Source organism: Pelodiscus sinensis, chromosome 9 (assembly GCF_052426305.1).
Source record: "Pelodiscus sinensis isolate ZL-2025 chromosome 9, ASM5242630v1, whole genome shotgun sequence".
Taxonomy (NCBI): Eukaryota; Metazoa; Chordata; order Testudines; family Trionychidae; genus Pelodiscus; species Pelodiscus sinensis.
Genome location: NC_143060.1, coordinates 61,539,529 through 61,558,788, shown reverse-complemented (window position 1 = coordinate 61,558,788; position 19,260 = coordinate 61,539,529). Strand labels below are relative to the sequence as shown.

At 49.0% G+C, this 19,260-nt stretch overlaps 2 protein-coding genes across 9 annotated transcripts in view; both read left to right on the top strand.

The window, feature by feature from the left end:
- The window catches only part of CEP350 (centrosomal protein 350), a 110,007-nt gene extending 105,031 nt beyond the window's left edge, over positions 1–4,976 (top strand). For all 8 annotated transcript variants that reach the window (XM_075936824.2, XM_075936823.2, XM_075936825.2 and 5 more), the window contains one exon: positions 943–4,976. In XM_075936824.2, the coding sequence (XP_075792939.2) occupies positions 943–1,107 (165 nt within the window). In that variant the 3' untranslated portion in view covers positions 1,108–4,976. The remainder of the gene's footprint in view (positions 1–942) is intronic.
- Positions 4,977–14,776: 9,800 nt separating this feature from the next.
- QSOX1 (quiescin sulfhydryl oxidase 1) overlaps positions 14,777–19,260 on the top strand; it is a 37,542-nt gene continuing 33,058 nt past the window's right edge. Inside the window, exon 1 of the mRNA XM_075936819.2 lies at positions 14,777–15,131. Within this exon, the coding sequence (XP_075792934.2) occupies positions 14,888–15,131 (244 nt within the window). The 5' untranslated portion in view covers positions 14,777–14,887. The remainder of the gene's footprint in view (positions 15,132–19,260) is intronic.

Below are 19,260 nucleotides of genomic sequence, written 5' to 3'. Positions count from 1 at the left end.
GATGGCCTGTCTCTAGGATTTCTGCATTCTCCAGAGTCTGGGAATGCCTTTACCGACAAACTGAGCAGACAGGTCTCTGCTCACGAGTGAGCTCTCCACCCCAGGTTGCTTCTGTTCTTTTCCACAAGTGGGGCACTCCTCAGGTGGGCCTGTTTGTCACCAGGCAGAACAGGAAGTTTCAGTGTTTCTGCTGTAGGCAAGATCTAGAGCAGGGGTGTTAAACTCTTGGCCTACAGGCCATCTGCAGCCCAAGCAGTTCTACAGTCTGGACCGTGCACAGCAGCTGGCACATGAGTCTCTAAGCTAGTACTGATGCTGTACAAAGAAAAAAACTATTTTGCACTTATCATAGTGTTGCACAATAGCATTGCTTGCCAGCATTTTTGCTTCTAATTTGAGAATTAGTAATGAAGTGTGAATTTCTTCATTAGGGATTTCTGATGCTTATAAGTTTTATATACTAATCACCTATCTTCCTCCTCCTCCTCCTCCCTCCCCCTCAATCAGTTTTTCTTTGTCTTTTCTTACTGATTTCAATAATGTTTTCCTCTTTTGGGCAGCACTGGTCACATTGTTGACTTTTTACAAATAAGCAATTAATTAATTTTAAGACTATTTCAATTTGAATTCACACTACTGACCAGGAATGATGGCACACGAGTAATGTTTTTCAAGCACAAAACTTGTACATAAATAATGAATTTCTTTAAAATTAACAATAAACTAAAGGAGAAGTTAAAGTAAAAATACTTTGGTAAAGTTAATTTATCTAATTAAAAGATGATCTGTATAATATAACTGTTCTTTTTACTGCTCTGTCATTGCCAGTTATTTCTGAAGTCCACATTTTCCAGGCTTGTTTTTTTACTTGTTGTAGAAGGCCTAAAGAATAATATTCCAAGGAACAATGGCGTGCTAACACTTTTTTCTCTGAAATCCAAGGTGCAGGAACTCCATGAAGAAGAAGCTCAATGGGTGAACTATGATGAGGATGAGCTCTGTGTGAAGATGCAATTGGCAGATGGGATCTTCGAGGCCTTAATCAGAGACACTATTAATGTTCTGAACCAGATACATGAAAAACAAGGGAAACTACTGCTCGTGTGACATCCGTGAAAATAAACCAGAAACTGTGAAACTTTTGTCATGGGTTTTCTGACTCCTGACACATACTACATCTCCACCATAGCAATACTGCTGCTGGACTTTCATACATGGCTTTAAAGGCAGTTCAGATGTGACAAAGGAACACAGTATAACATCCCCCTCCCTTTAGAGACTTTACACTGGATTTGATGTTCCAGCCACACATGGTCCTTCTTGGTGCTGGCTTGTGGTGTATTCACACCATCCTTCTACCAATTCAGCACACAGAATATATGTCAGCACCTCTCCATGGTCTCAGACTGGGGCTATGAACTTCAGATTGTACTCTGGATGGTTGGATGCGTTTGTGTTGAGATACTGGTCACTTGGCCCAAAATTGCTGTCAGTGGTTTGAATCGAAGTTGTCCTTAGAAAGCTGTATTGGGTGATTTTGATAATTACTGGTCAGTTTTTAGTCATCAATGGATTTTACAGCAATTAATAGTGTTACATTATTAACTACCTTGTATCCTGTGGTTCTAACAATATGCACCAGTTTTTCCACTCCAGAGGCCATTCCATTCCCTTGAAGTCCATTCCCATCTTTCTTCATGCAGTGTGGTACCAGACCTGATCACTGGGCTAACAAAGGGGAAATTGGATGAGCTTGCTTTTTGCATTTGTCTAAAGAATTCTTACCTGTTTCCTATCTAATTTGCTTCAGCAAGAAGAGGAGAAAGGTTAAGGCCACCAAAAACTGGGCATACTAAACTAAACTTTGCTCAGCTTTACTCCTACCATGCAGCATTTCTCATCTCCTGGACTACCAGAAGCTCTTAGATAAATGGATACTCAGGATTCTCTCAGCATGTAGACATGCAGGAGTGGAAAACGTTTTTTTCACAAAACTTTATTTTAATCACTTGGCTTCCTCTTTTGCTACCACCCAACCCTAATAAACCAGAGAAGCAGCTACTTGAACAATTAGGGAAATGAGCATATGCACCAAAGAAAGCCATGTCCAGTGCTGAACTGTGTACTTGTTTTGTAGTTGTGGGGTTTTTAACTTATTTTAAGATAATTTATTAAGTTGGAATTTACAAAAAGTGTCTAGGTGCCAGGGTTGCACTGTCTTAGGTTTTGAAACAGCAGAACCTGTGAAAGGTACATATGTAATATTGCATCTATCCTGGGAACATCTAGTGGCCATACTCTTTGCACAAAAGTTCCAGCTTCTTGAGACAGAAGGGTTAGAAAGAACCACACCTCAGTGATGAAATGTAGGAAGGAAAGGGGAAAACTATGAAAAGGACAAATTTCAATGATTGTGGTGTGTTAATGGGAGGAATCTGAAGACAAAATGTGAAATTCTTTTCTGCTCCCTTGTTGCTTGCCTTCTCATAAATAGTTCTTTTTCCAGAGCATTAGCAGTAGGCAGCCACCTGTTGTATGTTTGGAGCTGTTCAATCCCAGTGCCATTCTTCTGAAATGCATTCTTAATCCGGCCTCCCTTCTTACATTTCTTGGTTAAACACAGACAATATGGGGTTGAATATCAATGCCTTAATTGTGGAAGTCCTGCTTACTAACAGAGGATGAGACTCAAAGTGGGATTATGTTCTCCGAGTATGTTGAAGTATTGAAGTGCACGCAGACGCGTGATAGGAGGGATCCCAAAGATGCAGCAGCCAGTGATATGCATGTGGGGAGATTTCTGCTCCTTTCCTTCCATCTGTGTGCGTTTCTTGGGCTTCCTACTTTGTGTACTTGTGATATTGCTCCATTATGATACTCTCTCTTTCCATCTTTTTTTGGGGGGAAACTGTCATTGGAATATTTGCTTCTTGCACAGTGACACACAACCAGTAATTCTTTAAATCAGGGGCAGCACTGAGAAATGTTGGCTTTTGAATCCAGTGAAATTCTCAGATGTTGTAGTGCCAGCCTCTCTCTTTTGGTGGGCTATAAACGAGTAAAGAACAAACAGGATGAAGTAGTGTCTTAGACATTCCTATGTGAAATGTTCCATGTGTGATAACATTATTTCTAGCTGTCTGGAAGACAGATGATACTCATGGATTGGCATGAATCATTTTCATGAGTGATACATTAGCATCCTGATGCTGAACCTCAAAACTATCTTAAGCGTTTGAGGAAAACCAAACTACAGCTCCTGTTTAGCGAGCATGGTGTCACTAACCAGGTCATTGTCAGAGCCAGGAAAATGAATCAGTCTTTTCAACAGAGACTATTGTTATTTGTATAAATAGTTTATAGAGGAGGGCAGAGTACCAGCAGAAAGAGAAACCTGCAAAGTAGGTCTGTGGCATGGGTATCATAGAAATAAGTTAGTTTACATCCCTAGGAGCCCATTGCTGATGATTTATATCTGTGAGGATTCCTGGTAGGACATAGCATTTGTACATGTGTGGTAGGGGCACCCGCAGAGCGTGTCCTATACTGTCAGTCTTTCAAGATGTGGAAGAATATTGGAGATTACTTTTCCTCGTGTTGGCTTGAGGAAGCAAAAGTCTAGGCATCCGCTGTAGAAACAGTTGCTGTCTTTCCAGCTCTTTGAGCAGAAAGAAACGGTGTAAAATAAACGTTTTGGAGAGATCACTGTATTTTTTTTATACCAATTTGTAATGGGAACAACCTAGACTAAAATAACTATGGCTGTTATATTACATTCTCAATAGTTGATAAGTGTTGAGGTGTACTAGAGGTTGGACTTGAGACTTGGTGGTGATCCTTTCAGGTCAGGCTTTGTGATCAATTGTTGAAGTAGTATGGGAAGCCCTGTTGAACAAAGAGAAGCTGAATTTCCCTTTCCCCTTTTATCTCAAGCCCAATATGTTCTGTCTGGGTCATGGCTGAACTATGTTGGTACAACAGAGTTGGAAAATCCAAGGTTAAGGGAACATGGAAATTCCAGGATTTTTCTGTGCCCAAAAATAAAGTGGGCAGAGTCAATATGGAGATTTGGCCCTTTTCAGCCCGGGAGAAGGGCTATTAATGCAAAATAGAGCAGCCCAAAATTGTGTGACTATGAAGAGAGACCACCTTTCTCGGACTAGAATACTTCCTGGGCTATAGATCTGGGCTATTACTACTTTACCTTTCAGAAAAGGTTTTGTTACTCATAAGGTTTTGTGGCCTATATGAAAACTCTATCTTGTTCACTTTCCTTTCTTGAAAAAGTGGCCTTAGCTTTTTGCAATACTTGAATAAATTGTGTATGTGCAAAAGATTTTCAATAGCACAGCGTTAGAGAGCATTTAAATAACTCTTCTGCAAAGAACTGAGTGTAGTTCAGACTCAGATTCTATTGCTACCATAAGAATAATAGGAGAATAAATTACTATTCAGTAGAAAAACAGTTGAAACCTACAAGGTATTTAGTTCAAATCGTAGGAATTTTAAAGTGTTTACAAATCAGCTAAAATGGAAAAAAGCAAAATATCCAGAACATGTTTGAAATATAAAAATTAAAAATGCAAAAATATTAGACAGATGAAAAAGGAGTACTGTAATTAACCTGCATTTAATAGGTTTTTTCCCTTGACTTTGCAGAGCCTTTTTATATGCATTTGCAAAGCCGCCTTTGGGAGACCTTCTCTCCCTGTGTACTGTATTGTGCAGATATTAAAATAAATAAACCTGTTTACTGTGTATGTGTAAATAACCTGTTAAGCTGGCTTCTAAGCCAGTTTTCAGCCAATAATCGCATCCAGTGCAGCTTTGCACAATAGAGTTGAGGATGTGGGTTTTTTGTAATTATGAACTGTAAAATAACCAGGGTTGTCCCTGTGTACACCAGTGTAAATATATTTGTTAACTGAAATGTACTTTGAGGATAAAACTTGTAAATAAACTGATTTATAAATTAACTGTCTTATTTCCAGCTTCTTTTTTAAAATGGAGAGTAATTACACAAATAGCTGATCGTTCTGAAAGTGCCCTGTGGATTTGTTCTTGGTAATATATTCTGTTTTATCTCTGCTGCATTTGAGCTCCCAATTACAATCTACTAAATCCCTTTATAATTGCCTTAATTGTGATCAGACCTTATAGCATGTCCTGGAATATTTGTTAAAGCTGGCTGAGTGTTGTGGCGAAAAAATGGAAAAATCATTGTTTTGTTTTTCAAAAATACAACTCACAATTTTAGTTGGAAAAACTAAAAATGTGTAACGGTAATTTTTTTCAAAATGGACTTTTAAAATCTTCATTTTAAAATTATACCAAATGTGTTATTTCCTGTCAAATAGGAAATGTCAATAATATATTTAAGAAGTAGATAAAGTTTTCGTATAAATTATTTTAGGTTTTGTTTTATATATATTCCTAAATAAGATGGTTTTATAAGTCTGCTCTTGTCATCGCTGAACCATCTTTCTGTAGTAAAAAGGAATGTTCTCTAGAAATTGCTGTTTGTTGCTAGGGAGGCAGCCTTATATGTGTTACACTTGATTCATATTTGAAAGATTACCTTCATAATCATCAGGGTTAGAAATGTAATAATTTTAAATATGAAAGCTAATGGAGCTCTGCAGAAGGCTACTGAGCAGCCATGACTTTTACTGGAAATTGCAGAAGTCAAAGGATTCATGATAGTGTGACAGCCAGCCCTAGTCATTATTAAATGAAAAAAAACTAGCACTAATACAGTATTTTGGATGCAAGATCAAGCATTTTGGTCAAGATGTTCCTACAACTAAGTGATAGAGACGCAGCCGTGTTAGTCTGGTCTAGCTGAAACAAAAGACAAGACTATGCGTAAAGTGCTGCATAGTCCTGTCTTTTGTTTCACCTACAACTAAGGTTTCTATAGCTATTCTAACTCCTGTTTATTTTCCACTTTACACTGGCAGAGTAACAGACACTTACCTTCCTTCCTTCCCCCCCCCCCCTGCATCCCCCTCCTGTTCTGCAATGTGATTTGTCCTTTTCATATTTGTTCATTTTTTTAATTGTATCCTTTGGTATATATGGTTGTGACTACTTTCTTCCACTATTTGATCTGAGGAAGTGGGTCTGGCCCACGAAGGCTCATCATCTAATAAACCATCTTGTTAGTCTTTAAAGTGCTACATTGTCCTGCATTTTGTAATAGGCTAGGGTTTTTATTTAATAAGGAAAACCGGTATGAAGAATGCTACCTATATGTATCATGGGAGTGTTATTGTTGCCAGAACAATCTTATCTTTTGGAATTTCCTGGGAGTTTTAGTGCTTGATTTCACAACCAAAATATAGCATTAATAATAATGTCTAGCTCTTATATAGTGCTTTTAGTAGATCTCAGAGCGTTTTACAAAGGTCAGCATTATTGTCCCCGTTTTACAGATGGGAAGACTGAGGTGTCATGCGTTTGTACCATTTTCATGTACATGAGGTGCATGCATGTCACAAGTGGGATCCTGCATGGACAACATATCTGGAAGAACCAGAGTTACTGTAAGGTAAGTAACCTTTTGTTGTTCTTCCAAATAAAATCAAGGCATCTCTGGTCTTCAGTGAGGACTCCATCCACGTCACGCTTCAAACTGATTTTTCGTTTGTGTGTGTGGATGTGGTTGAAATAGTTTATATAGGAAGTAAGTAGAGAATTGAGCATTTCATCCCCAATGAGGAATGCTTTGGAAAACTGTTAGCGTGTTGGAACCATTATAATCAAGTCTTACAGTGATTGATTCACTCAGGCTTTTGGATTTGAGCAAATCATAGTGTATTAGTCAGGCATGACTGGCAGGGTGTCTTGACAGGTCTCCTGCTCTCTCAGTGATAACCATTCGGCTGTGTGCACATGCTCCTCTGTGTGTCATGCTGGCTTGTGCAAATAGTTACCATAGCAGACGAGAGAGCCCCCAAAGACCTCAAAGTCAGATAAAGATCGAAGGCACCAGGCCAGGTTTATTGTAAACAAAGCAGAATAATAGCTTCTCCGGATCAGATGTCTACAAATAGGCTAAGAATTCGTGCCTGTGACAATGAATGTGACTCAGTCAGTGCCAGGGATGAGACGCTGCCCCCTCGGTCGGACAAAGACAACTCTTTGGGATACGCTTTTACACACAGATTCAAACAGGTCACACTCCTGACATATCAGTTTGCCACCCTCTGACATTACCTAGATCCACCCATTACCTTGTACGTGGAGGTTCGATCGCTATCCATCATGCTGTCAGTGTAGGCCCTGTCCTGAACCTGGGTTGGGAGATTCCTGTTATCTGTGGGTGTGTTGGTACCGAGATGTTTCTTCACTGGGTGTTCTGTTACAACCTCTCTAGAATGGGCTCTCTCAGCCTGTCAGGTAGGAGTGTTTCTATAATATCAGCCCTATTAGCCCCAACATCTGTGAGTAGGGGTCTTCCTGTTGCTCACAGATTCACTTTGCTTTATATCAGCAATGTTTTGGCCATTGCTGTCTAGGCCTCAGGCCTCACACCAAGCGTGGGAGATGTGGGCTTATTTTGGGCCTTCCTCATACTACACAGAGCACTGAGGTGGGTTGCTTGTGGAACAAATGGATGTAATACAATAGTGTCCAATATAGCGCTTCCTTATTAACAAACAGGGAGAGCATGCATCATTGTCCATCCCCACCCTTGAATTAATTTCCACTACTTAGCCTGTGCTTTAGGACACATTGTTACTTGCTGTCATAATGCCTGTGTTAATGTTGGAAGCATATGTACTGGGAATCAGTTTTGGGTGCGTTTCAGGCTGGAAATAACCTTTTGGATTCATTTTCATTTTTTAAAACCTTGGCAAAGGATAACATTGCCACAGCTAATTGGAGCGTGATGCAGCAAATTGCTGCATCACTGCTTTGGACCCTTCCCAAGACAGCCTGTAAACTGGCTGATGCAGTCCTGTGTTGTTCCCTGATTTGCGTATTCCTAACACGTCATCTTGGTATTAACTGTCTACAACATTAACACTTCCCTGCTCCACTTAAAGTGTGCAATCAAATTATCAAGGCTTCCAAACAAGCTCTCCTAGCCCTGGGATTTTGTTCCCTACTGAAATTCTCCGAGTGGGCCATGGCAGGGCAGGTACTTCCTAAAATCCACAGCGTGGATTCTGGTGGGGACTGTCTGGCATCTATTGTACATTCAGCCCTGTCTGTGGCTACACGGCCTACAGTGCCTTGCTTGAAGAATATTGTCAGGCCTGAAAGGTAACACTGCTTCAGATAGGGGAGCCTCCTGCAAAGTGTTTCTGGAAAGTTCAGTCCTTCATCTGAATGGACTGCAGACAGAAAGGTGCTAGCCAGAAGACACTGCCCGAGGTGCCCAAGCATTTAAAGAGGACAGTTGCTATCATTCTGAGGGCTCCCAGATCAAAAGGTGGGTGACTGAAAGGCAGGCTGGCTGGAAGAAATATGTATGGGTTCTAACAACATTTCGGGTAAATGACATTGATCTCAGGCTGGTGATGCAAGTAAAGCGCAGTGCTCTGAAATACCTACTGAACAAATAGAGATGCAGCAGTGACTGTTCCACTCCTAATTGCTATCTTCTTTCTTCCTGTCCCCTTCCTGTCCTTTCCAGGATATGGTGCTATGGGAAAACAAATGCTTACCAAGTTAGGAGGCCAGAGGTGTTACACGAAGGGTGATTAATGTGGTACCGAGCAAAAACAGGGACATCTGAGGAAAGGTGGTCTCCTTTTCTCCAGCAGCTCAGAGGTAACCTTGTTGGAAAAATGGAAAAAGAAGCCTATTTGGCTTCCAGTTTACATGTTCATCTCAGTCTAGCTTTCCACCATATGTGGAACCCCAATCATTCCTTCAACTGCAGTCACCCCACTGAGATCAGCTCGTGCGGTTTCCACCAACCACAGATCAGGGCCCCACATTTGAAGTCTGATTGGTCTCTTCAGCCTCAGAGCTGCTTGGTGTAGGTGATATCTAGAGTGATTGCAAATAAAACAGTGTGTATAAGTGTTAGATGTGCAAGAAATTGGGTTTGAAGGGGAAAAATTAAAGGCCTTAGTATAAACACACTCAGGTTATCAGTGGGTCTTGGTACTGCCAGATCTGCCCAACTGGAAGTCAATGACAACTGGGCACTTTGTTCCCTCTGGCTCCTTTGAAAATCCTAGGGTCAAGTGCTAGTTCTCACCATGTTGCCAGCTCTCACTTTCAGCACAAGTCTCTTAATGGTTAGTATTTGCCTTAAAGTCCCAGCTACCGGAGTCCTGTGACTAAGTGATCATTTTGGCCTTAATTTAAAAATACTCTTAGGACTCGCAGTTGTGGGGAAAAGCTTGGTGACAAGACCTGGTAAAGTCTCAAAAGCTAGGAGGGCAACTGAAAAGACCCCCATGTGAATTTTAAAAATCACATTATTTTAAAGTCATTCATGATGATTTAAGGTCAATTCGTGCCTTTTTGAACCTTTCTGTCTCAGTACTACACCGGTGTACGGAATACTGTAATGCTTTTTTCATTAAGTCCCTTCAGCTCGGCCAAAGGCTGAATACAAGCAAATCAGTCTGGATTTGCTTAACTTCTCTCCAATCTAGAATACAAACCATCATAGATGTTCTTATAGTCTATGAGAATGTTCAATCTTTGATAATATGGGCTTCACTCAAAGCTCCTGGAGATCCATGGGAAACCATTTTTTTTCAACAGCGGTTATATGAGAGCTGACTTAGATACTGAGCTAAGGATCCACATTTTCCCTTCTTGATTTCATCTGACATCATGCGACTTTTAAAATACACATTTTATACAAATTCTTCCAGAAATAAAAGCTGTGAAAGAAATAGGTCTCTAATTAATGCGTCTAGCACAATGGCTGTTGTTGTTTTGCCATTACCGTCTAGCTCTTTCCAGTTCCAAGGGGAGGAAACATCCAATCACCTCTTTAGGATAGAGTTTAAAAATGCTATTCATTAAGTTGACACAAGGAAAAGCACACACTGTCAATGAATGAGGATATGTGTACCATCCTTCCTGCTCCCATCGTTGGGTAAGGCATTATCTCTGGATTAATGAGGGGATGGTCATAAACTCTCTGATTCTAGTTCCTCAGGCAGCATGAAGCGTGGAAAATAACTTGCAACCCGGGACTTTGTTTTGTAAAGCGTTGAAGGCTTTGGGTTGTGACGCCTTCCCTTCACTTTGCATAACTGCTACATGTTCAACGGCGCTTTTGTTGCAGCTAGAATATGAGCCAATGAATTTGGGCTAATTGTCTCCTCTAATGTGGCCTTTTTAGCAGGACTGCCAAAGAATAAGTAATTGATTTTCACACTTTTGTAATTTAATGATACCAGAGTAACTTAATGAAATCAAGTTACTGTCTCTTTAAAATGACATACGCAGGAGTACCCTGGGGAAAGAATCGATATCGTCTATATTCTGTCATTTCTGTGGCAGAAAAATGGGAGCCCTGGGTCAGGGCTCAGTCTTCTAAGTCCCCCCTCTAGAAGAGAGAGGTCATTGCAAAGTATCTGCCAGTGCTTTACAAGCACTGTATCTTTCCTCACGTTTTCCTGGCACTCGAGTGCCAGGTGCAATGGACCCATATGTTGCAATTGCTAGAGCGGAGGAGAGCTCAACCAATCAAATCAAACGAGTCCAAGCCCGAAAGGGCTGAATGGACATGAGTCTCCTTCCACTTCCCCCAGTGGGACTGGAATGTCCTGTCTGGAAGAATGAATAAGCACAGCTTATGAGAATGTCTTGTATAAAAGAAACGCGGAAGCTTCCTTGCAATGTTGGATCATTCTTATGGCATTCAAGAAGCAACAGCTACCTATAGCCATTATTGCTACAGTTCAGTGATGTTACTTTTGTAATGCCGGTGAGGGCCTTCGATGGCCTTCGCAGTGAAGAAAGGGTCACCATGAGGTGGGGTGAATTCCAGAAGGTGGGGACAAGGACTTTAGCAAGTTTCTCTGGGTACCCTAATCTGCTCCCCACCTCTGAGCACTGACCTGGGAAAGCAACTATCTCATCCATATTACCACTGCGCTTGGAACATTGGGACCTTGATGCATTACCACACCATAAATGCCACATCTATCTAGAAATGTATCCATAAGCACCAGAGGGTGGTAATGTTTAGGAAGCCCCAAGTTGTAAGCAGGGCCAGGGAAGAGTAGGAAGAGCTACATGCTAATCCCAATGCAGTTCCCAAAGCAATGCAAGCAAAATTGCTAGGATGCATTAGAACAGGGGTGGCCAACCCATTAAAGACAAAGAACCAAAATAGTGGTGGATACAGCGCAAAGAGACGAGGGGGAAAAGTTGTTGAGCAAAAAACAAACAAAAAAAGCCCAGGCTGCCACGTTTAGTCGAGCAAAACAAAACAAAAAAAGCCCCAGCCACTGCCTTTTTAAGAGCAGGCATTGCCCTTTTAAGATGGCCATTTTGAAGTCTGCATGGGATGCTTTGACTTCAGCTCTCTCTCTCTGAGAAACACGCTGCCCCTTTCAGAGCCGCAGGTGCCACAATTTTTTCTTTGAAGAGCTGCATGCGTCTCATGAGCCGCGGGTTGGCCACCCCTGTATTAGGATCCCTGTGCTGATCCCTGCGCACTGAAAGCACCATCTCATAAATGCACTGGAATCATCACGCAAAACTGATCTCTAGTTTTCCTGCTGGCTACCAAAGCTCCCACTGTGTTCCCCACTAACCTCCCTGGGAACACTTAAAAACCACCAAATAGTCTTGCAGCACCTTAGAGACTTACAAAACATGTAGGTGGTATCATGAGCTTTCCTGGACACAACCCAGTTCTTCAGATGAATGGGGTTATTAAAGGTCCAGTTTCTAAATAAATAGGGGATGGGGGGGAGAGGAGGAGAGAGAAGGAAAAATTGGGAAAGAAATAGTCAATGAAATAGTCCATGCTACATGAAGCTGATAGAGAAAGTTCTAAGTGTTCTTAAATACCCATTGCTTGGTTTTTTTGTCATTAGGATGTGGAATGTAGCAGGCCATCCAGCCAATGTCTATATTCCTAACTCCTATAGGAATCAAACTTGTAAATCAAGTTAAGTTCTTCGAAGGCTTTCCTGTGGAATTGGCTTGTGAAATTGGCCTGAAACAATAGGGAGCCTGAAAGAAAGCATTGCACAGTGAGAGTCACTGAAGTTCCTCAGTATTTCGTTCAGATGAAAGATTGGTAGTTTTGTATTTGTCACATTTATCATCATAGCATCTAAGGGCCCTGGTCAGCACTGAGGCCTGGCTGGGTTAGAAACTTTAAAAACATCCCTCTTGCATGAAGATGGTTTGCTCGGGAAAGCGGATCAGTCATGTCACACACAGCTGCTCCATGTAAGAGCTGGCTGTCTCTTCTCAAGTGCTGGAATGCTAATGGCCTCTCCGAATCCTGTTCATCTAGCAGAGCAACTCTCGCTAAATATCTAGGTGGAGCACTGGGGAGCTGAGCTCTCTGAGACGGGAACTAATAAACAGAGCCATAAATACACTCGTCTCCCAGGAATCCTGTATCGGAAACACAGGCTGTCAAAAGGCCGAGGTGTTAATTTCGTCTCTGCATTTTATGTTTTATTGTGGGTGACTTTATAGTGTCCTAAAATGTGCTTCTCTCGGGATGAGGAGGATTGGATTCCTGCCCCCGAGTGCTTGCAATGTCTGTTATAGTGTTGCAATGGGTGACCAGAAATAGGGAAGGAAAGCAGGATAAGAGTGGTGACTAACCACAGGCATGCTGTCCTAATGCTTCTGTTAAGTGTTCTCCCTCCACCCCATATTTATTGCTATAAAATAAGGAAGCTCAAGACAGAACAATAAATATTAAGCATTTAGTTGTGGCAGTGCTTCCCCATGCACACCACTGTAAAGCTGGGGGAGGCGGGGCAAATGATAGGCATTTGCGAAACAATGAATGAACTTCAAAAAGGGAGGGGGTATCAGGGTTCTTCTTCGAGGTTGTCCCCGTGGGTCCTCCACTGTTGGTGCTGGGCTCACCACGGCACCGGGGCACGCCCAGCACCAACAGTGGGGCACCGTCTCAAAGAACGACAGTTATTTCACCAAGGTGAGTAACTTCGCTCTACTCAACTTTGGAGACCCTGGGGGCCACAATGATACTCACAGCACATGCGAAGGGCTGCAACTTGTGTGGTTGTGTATACATGCAAATATATATGCAAATAGCTTCTTTCACACAATGCCCCGGCGCTCCCAGCACCTCCTCCCTGAGGGCTAGAAACGCCAACACCCTGTACCCGTCTGTTCCAGCCAGCCCGTCCGCTTGGTTCTTTCAATGCTCACCCAGCCTGGGAGACGCCTTGCTGTTGTAGAACAGGCCCTGTTCAAAGGATCCTACCCACGGGCTGCGTGTTGAGCCCCATGTAAACCCAAACCACACCGGGAGGCACACACCAACAGGCCGCATGCAGCCCACGGGCTGCGTGTTGAGTAGCCCTGATGGAGCACCGGGGTTCAGTGGTTCTGAATTCAAAAGCGAATTTAAAACTGAATTCTGTTGGCCACTGGAGCTCTGAATTCTGTGATTTTTTTTCCCAATTTGTTTTAATTATCCTTTAATTTTTGCATACGGATGAGTGGATGTGACGATAATATTAAATGATTTCACTGGCAAGTGAGTGTTTCTCCAGGATAAAAACAGGCTGTGTGCGAGTCTAATGTAAAGAACACCAAGGTCAGCTGGGTTGTGTTGGTACAAAGGACCAGAGCAAGGAACCCTTTGGAAGATATCTGTAAGACATATTTTCTGCTGCTGTAGACTTGCCCGTTACCATTGCATGTGCCACCAGCAGAGAATAAAGAAGGCGGGTGGAATTGGTTTGCGAGGATTGGCTGATCCTTGTGTGGGATCTATGTTTGGATTCATTTCCGTATAGCAGCCCAATACAGTTTTAGTGGTTTGTACCAAAGTAGGAAAATAATGATCTGGAGTGCAGAAAAATGCCAGTGGCTTCTGACTTCATGTATATTTCCATGCCATGGCTTTTCTTCAAAACATTAACTGCCCTGATCAAAAATACTGTCCTAGACTGACTAGGGAGGCCCTATCTTTTTTGTTTTGGTTTTGTTTTACTCTCCTCTTTAGGCTCTGAATAACATGGAGTTTAAACACTAACCATGTTAAACTCTGGGGTTCCAAGGTATAATTGCCTTCTATCTAGGCACCTATCTCAAATGCCCCTCATTTGAAGAGATGTTACAGATTTGTCCCAAAGTTTATCTACCACAGGGGTGGTCTCTCTCTCTCTCTCTCTCTCTCTCTCTCTCTCTCATTGCTGAATATTATTTGCACCAGAAGTAAGAAATCCTCTTTTGTGGCTCCCATCCCTGTAACATCTTGGTACCCGGGGCCTTTGTGTATGTAGCCTCACCACCCCCTGTAAGGCAGGACAGGGCTGTGTGTTCCCCTGGCCCAGCGGTGGGCCTGGCAGTAGGGGAGCACTTCCAAGGAAGATGCCCAACTCCAGCTACTTGAGTCGAAGCATCTTACGGGGCACTTTGAGGCCGTCCACGCTGCAGGAGGCTTCTCCCCACCCGGCGGAAGAGGAGGTTTGGCGGGGGCGCTGCTGTCTCGACTCACCGGGGCCACCTGCCTCCAGGCGCAGCAAGGCGCGGGGACCCCACCTGGGTCCCCCTCCCCTCCCTTCCTGCGGCCCCCGGAGCCGGGTCACGCCTCCCAGGGCGGCCGCTGGAAGGGGAGGTGCCCGGCCGGCCGGCTCCGCCCGCGGCTCCTCCCCAGCGGCTGGGGCCGGGCAGCGCTGGCTCCAGCAGCCAAGTTCTTCCCCCCGTGGTCGCGCTGCGCTGCCGGCGGTGGAAGATGGCGAGGCGACGCTGCCCCCCGCCCGCGCTGGCGGCGCTGCTGCTGCTGGCGGCCGCCCTGCCCGGGGCGCCCGGCGGCCTCTACTCGCCCTCCGACCCGCTGGTGCTGCTGCAGGCGGACACGCTGGAGCGCAGCGTCCTGCGCTCGGGCAGCGCCTGGTTCGTGGAGTTCTACGCCTCCTGGTGCGGCCACTGCATCCACTTCGCCCCCACCTGGCGGGCGCTGGCCGCCGACGTGCAGGGTGAGTGGCCGGGCCGCGGGCCGCCCCTCCTCCCGCTGCGCCGCGCCGCGCCCGGGTCATCGCCCCCGGAGCCACCCCGTGGATGCTCCCTGGCCGGGAGCTTCATTCTGCCCCCTCCTCCCAGCCAGCTTCATTCTGCCCCCCTCCTGCCCCCTCCCCCCAGCCAGCTTCATTCTGCCCCCCTCCTCCCAGCCAGCTTCATTCTGCCCCCCTCCTGCCCCCTCCCCCCAGCCAGCTTCATTCTGCCCCCCTCCTGCCCCCTTCCCCCAGCCAGCTTCATTCTGCCCCCCTCCTGCCCCCTCCCCCCAGCCAGCTTCATTCTGCCCCCTCCCCCCAGCCAGCTTCATTCTGCCCCCCTCCTGCCCCCTTCCCCCAGCCAGCTTCATTCTGCCCCCCTCCTGCCCCCTCCCCCCAGCCAGCTTCATTCTGCCCCCTCCTCCCAGCCAGCTTCATTCTGCCCCCCTCCTGCCCCCTCCCCCCAGCCAGCTTCATTCTGCCCCCCTCCTGCCCCCTCCCCCCAGCCAGCTTCATTCTGCCCCCCTCCTGCCCCCCTCCCCCCAGCCAGCTTCATTCTGCCCCCTCTCCTGCCCCCTCCCCCCAGCCAGCTTCATTCTGCCCCCCTCCTGCCCCCTCCTCCCAGCCAGCTTCATTCTGCCCCCCTCCTGCCCCCTCCCCCCAGCCAGCTTCATTCTGCCCCCCTCCTGCCCCCTCCCCCCAGCCAGCTTCATTCTGCCCCCTCCTCCTGCCCCCTCCCCCCAGCCAGCTTCATTCTGCCCCCCTCCTGCCCCCTTCCCCCCAGCCAGCTTCATTCTGCCCCCCTCCTCCCAGCCAGCTTCATTCTGCCCCCCTCCTGCCCCCTCCCCCCAGCCAGCTTCATTCTGCCCCCCTCCTCCCAGCCAGCTTCATTCTGCCCCCCTCCTGCCCCCTCCCCCCAGCCAGCTTCATTCTGCCCCCCTCCTGCCCCCTTCCCCCCAGCCAGCTTCATTCTGCCCCCCTCCTGCCCCCTCCCCCCAGCCAGCTTCATTCTGCCCCCCTCCTCCCAGCCAGCTTCATTCTGCCCCCCTCCTGCCCCCTCCCCCCAGCCAGCTTCATTCTGCCCCCCTCCTGCCCCCTTCCCCCCAGCCAGCTTCATTCTGCCCCCCTCCTGCCCCCTCCCCCCAGCCAGCTTCATTCTGCCCCCTCCCCCCAGCCAGCTTCATTCTGCCCCCCTCCTGCCCCCTTCCCCCCAGCCAGCTTCATTCTGCCCCCCTCCTGCCCCCTCCCCCCAGCCAGCTTCATTCTGCCCCCTCCCCCCAGCCAGCTTCATTCTGCCCCCCTCCTGCCCCTTCCCCCCAGCCAGCTTCATTCTGCCCCCCTCCTGCCCCCTCCCCCCAGCCAGCTTCATTCTGCCCCCTCCTCCCAGCCAGCTTCATTCTGCCCCCCTCCTGCCCCCTCCCCCCAGCCAGCTTCATTCTGCCCCCCTCCTGCCCCCTCCCCCCAGCCAGCTTCATTCTGCCCCCCTCCTGCCCCCCTCCCCCCAGCCAGCTTCATTCTGCCCCCTCTCCTGCCCCCTCCCCCCAGCCAGCTTCATTCTGCCCCCCTCCTGCCCCCTCCTCCCAGCCAGCTTCATTCTGCCCCCCTCCTGCCCCCTCCCCCCAGCCAGCTTCATTCTGCCCCCCTCCTGCCCCCTCCCCCCAGCCAGCTTCATTCTGCCCCCTCCTCCTGCCCCCTCCCCCCAGCCAGCTTCATTCTGCCCCCCTCCTGCCCCCTTCCCCCCAGCCAGCTTCATTCTGCCCCCCTCCTCCCAGCCAGCTTCATTCTGCCCCCCTCCTGCCCCCTCCCCCCAGCCAGCTTCATTCTGCCCCCCTCCTCCCAGCCAGCTTCATTCTGCCCCCCTCCTGCCCCCTCCCCCCAGCCAGCTTCATTCTGCCCCCCTCCTGCCCCCTTCCCCCAGCCAGCTTCATTCTGCCCCCCTCCTGCCCCCTCCCCCCAGCCAGCTTCATTCTGCCCCCTCCTCCCAGCCAGCTTCATTCTGCCCCCCTCCTGCCCCCTCCCCCCAGCCAGCTTCATTCTGCCCCCCTCCTGCCCCCTCCCCCCAGCCAGCTTCATTCTGCCCCCCTCCTGCCCCCCTCCCCCCAGCCAGCTTCATTCTGCCCCCTCTCCTGCCCCCTCCCCCCAGCCAGCTTCATTCTGCCCCCCTCCTGCCCCCTCCTCCCAGCCAGCTTCATTCTGCCCCCCTCCTGCCCCCTCCCCCCAGCCAGCTTCATTCTGCCCCCCTCCTGCCCCCTCCCCCCAGCCAGCTTCATTCTGCCCCCTCCTCCTGCCCCCTCCCCCCAGCCAGCTTCATTCTGCCCCCTCCTCCCAGCCAGCTTCATTCTGCCCCCTCTCCTGCCCCCTCCTCCCAGCCAGCTTCATTCTGCCCCCTCCTCCCAGCCAGCTTCATTCTGCCCCCCTCCTGCCCCCTCCCCCCAGCCAGCTTCATTCTGCCCCCCTCCTGCCCCCTCCCCCCAGCCAGCTTCATTCTGCCCCCTCCTCCCAGCCAGCTTCATTCTGCCCCCCTCCTGCCCCCTCCTCCCAGCCAGCTTCATTCTGCCCCCTCTCCTGCCCCCTCCTCCCAGCCAGCTTCATTCTGCCCCCCTCCTGCCCCCTCCTCCCAGCCAGCTTCATTCTGCCCCCTCCTCCCAGCCAGCTTCATTCTGCCCCCTCTCCTGCCCCCTCCTCCCAGCCAGCTTCATTTTGCCCCCCTCCTGCCCCCTCCTCCCAGCCAGCTTCATTCTGCCCCCTCTCCTGCCCCCTCCTCCCAGCCAGCTTCATTCTGCCCCCTCTCCTGCCCCCTCCCCCCAGCCAGCTTCATTCTGCCCCCTCCTCCCAGCCAGCTTCATTCTGCCCCCTCCTGCCCCCTCCCCCCAGCCAGCTTCATCCTGCCCCCTCCCCCCAGCCAGCTTCATTCTGCCCCCTCCTGCCCCCTCCCCCCAGCCAGCTTCATCCTGCCCCCTCCCCCCAGCCAGCTTCATTCTGCCCCCTCCTGCCCCCTCCCCCCAGCCAGCTTCATTCTGCCCCCTCCTGCCCCCTCCCCCCAGCCAGCTTCATCCTGCCCCCTCCCCCCAGCCAGCTTCATTCTGCCCCCTCCTGCCCCCTCCCCCCAGCCAGCTTCATCCTGCCCCCTCCTCCCAGCCAGCTTCATTCTGCCCCCCTTCTTCAGCCAACTTCATTCTGCCCCCCTCCTGCCCCCTCCCCCCAGCCAGCTTCATTCTGCCCCCCTCCTGCCCCCTCCCCCCAGCCAGCTTCATTCTGCCCCCCTCCTGCCCCCTCCCCCCAGCCAGCTTCATCCTGCCCCCTCCCCCCAGCCAGCTTCATTCTGCCCCCTCCCCCCAGCCATCTTCATTCTGCCCCCCTCCTGCCCCCTCCCCCCAGCCAGCTTCATCCTGCCCCCTCCCCCCAGCCAGCTTCATTCTGCCCCCTCCTCCCAGCCAACTTCATTCTGCCCCCCCAGCCAGCTTCATCCTGCCCCCTCCTCCTACCCCCTCCTCCCAGCCAGCTTCATTCTGCCCCCTCCCCCCAGCCAGCTTCATTCTGTCCCCCCTCTTCAGCCAACTTCATTCTGCCCCCGCCTCCCCCCCAGGCAGCTTCATTCTGCCCCCTCCTTTCCCCTTAACCCTTTCCCCGGCTGCCTCTGTCGTTGCCTCCCCCCGACCGCGGCCGGGGCATCCCTGTGAAACTCCCGGTCCAAGCGCCCAAAGGAGGCCGCCCGGCCCTGCCCCAGCTTCGTCCCTTGTGTGTGTGACGGGTCCCAGCTGTGCGCCCGGGGCTGAGCAACCCCCCCCCCCCCCCAGAGGCTGTCAAAGCCACATGTAAACGGAGCCTCTTCCTGCTTCACTTCGGCAGGGCCGCTGCTGCCCTTTGGGGGCGGGGAGCGTGCAGGGGGGGTCACTCGAAAGGCTCTGGGGCCGGCCTCGTGGGGCTGTGGGCAGGGCCAGGAGGTGTTGGTCTCAGTCTGGGAGCTACTGAAGAAATGGGGGGGGGGTGGAGGGTTGTTTCACAGGCTTTTTGCCCTGCCCAGTGGGGGTGTGATGGTCCCAGCTGCAGTCTCCGTAGATCAAAGGCCGAGCTGTGCCCCCTTAGCATAGCCTGGTCCAGCCCCTATGGCCCC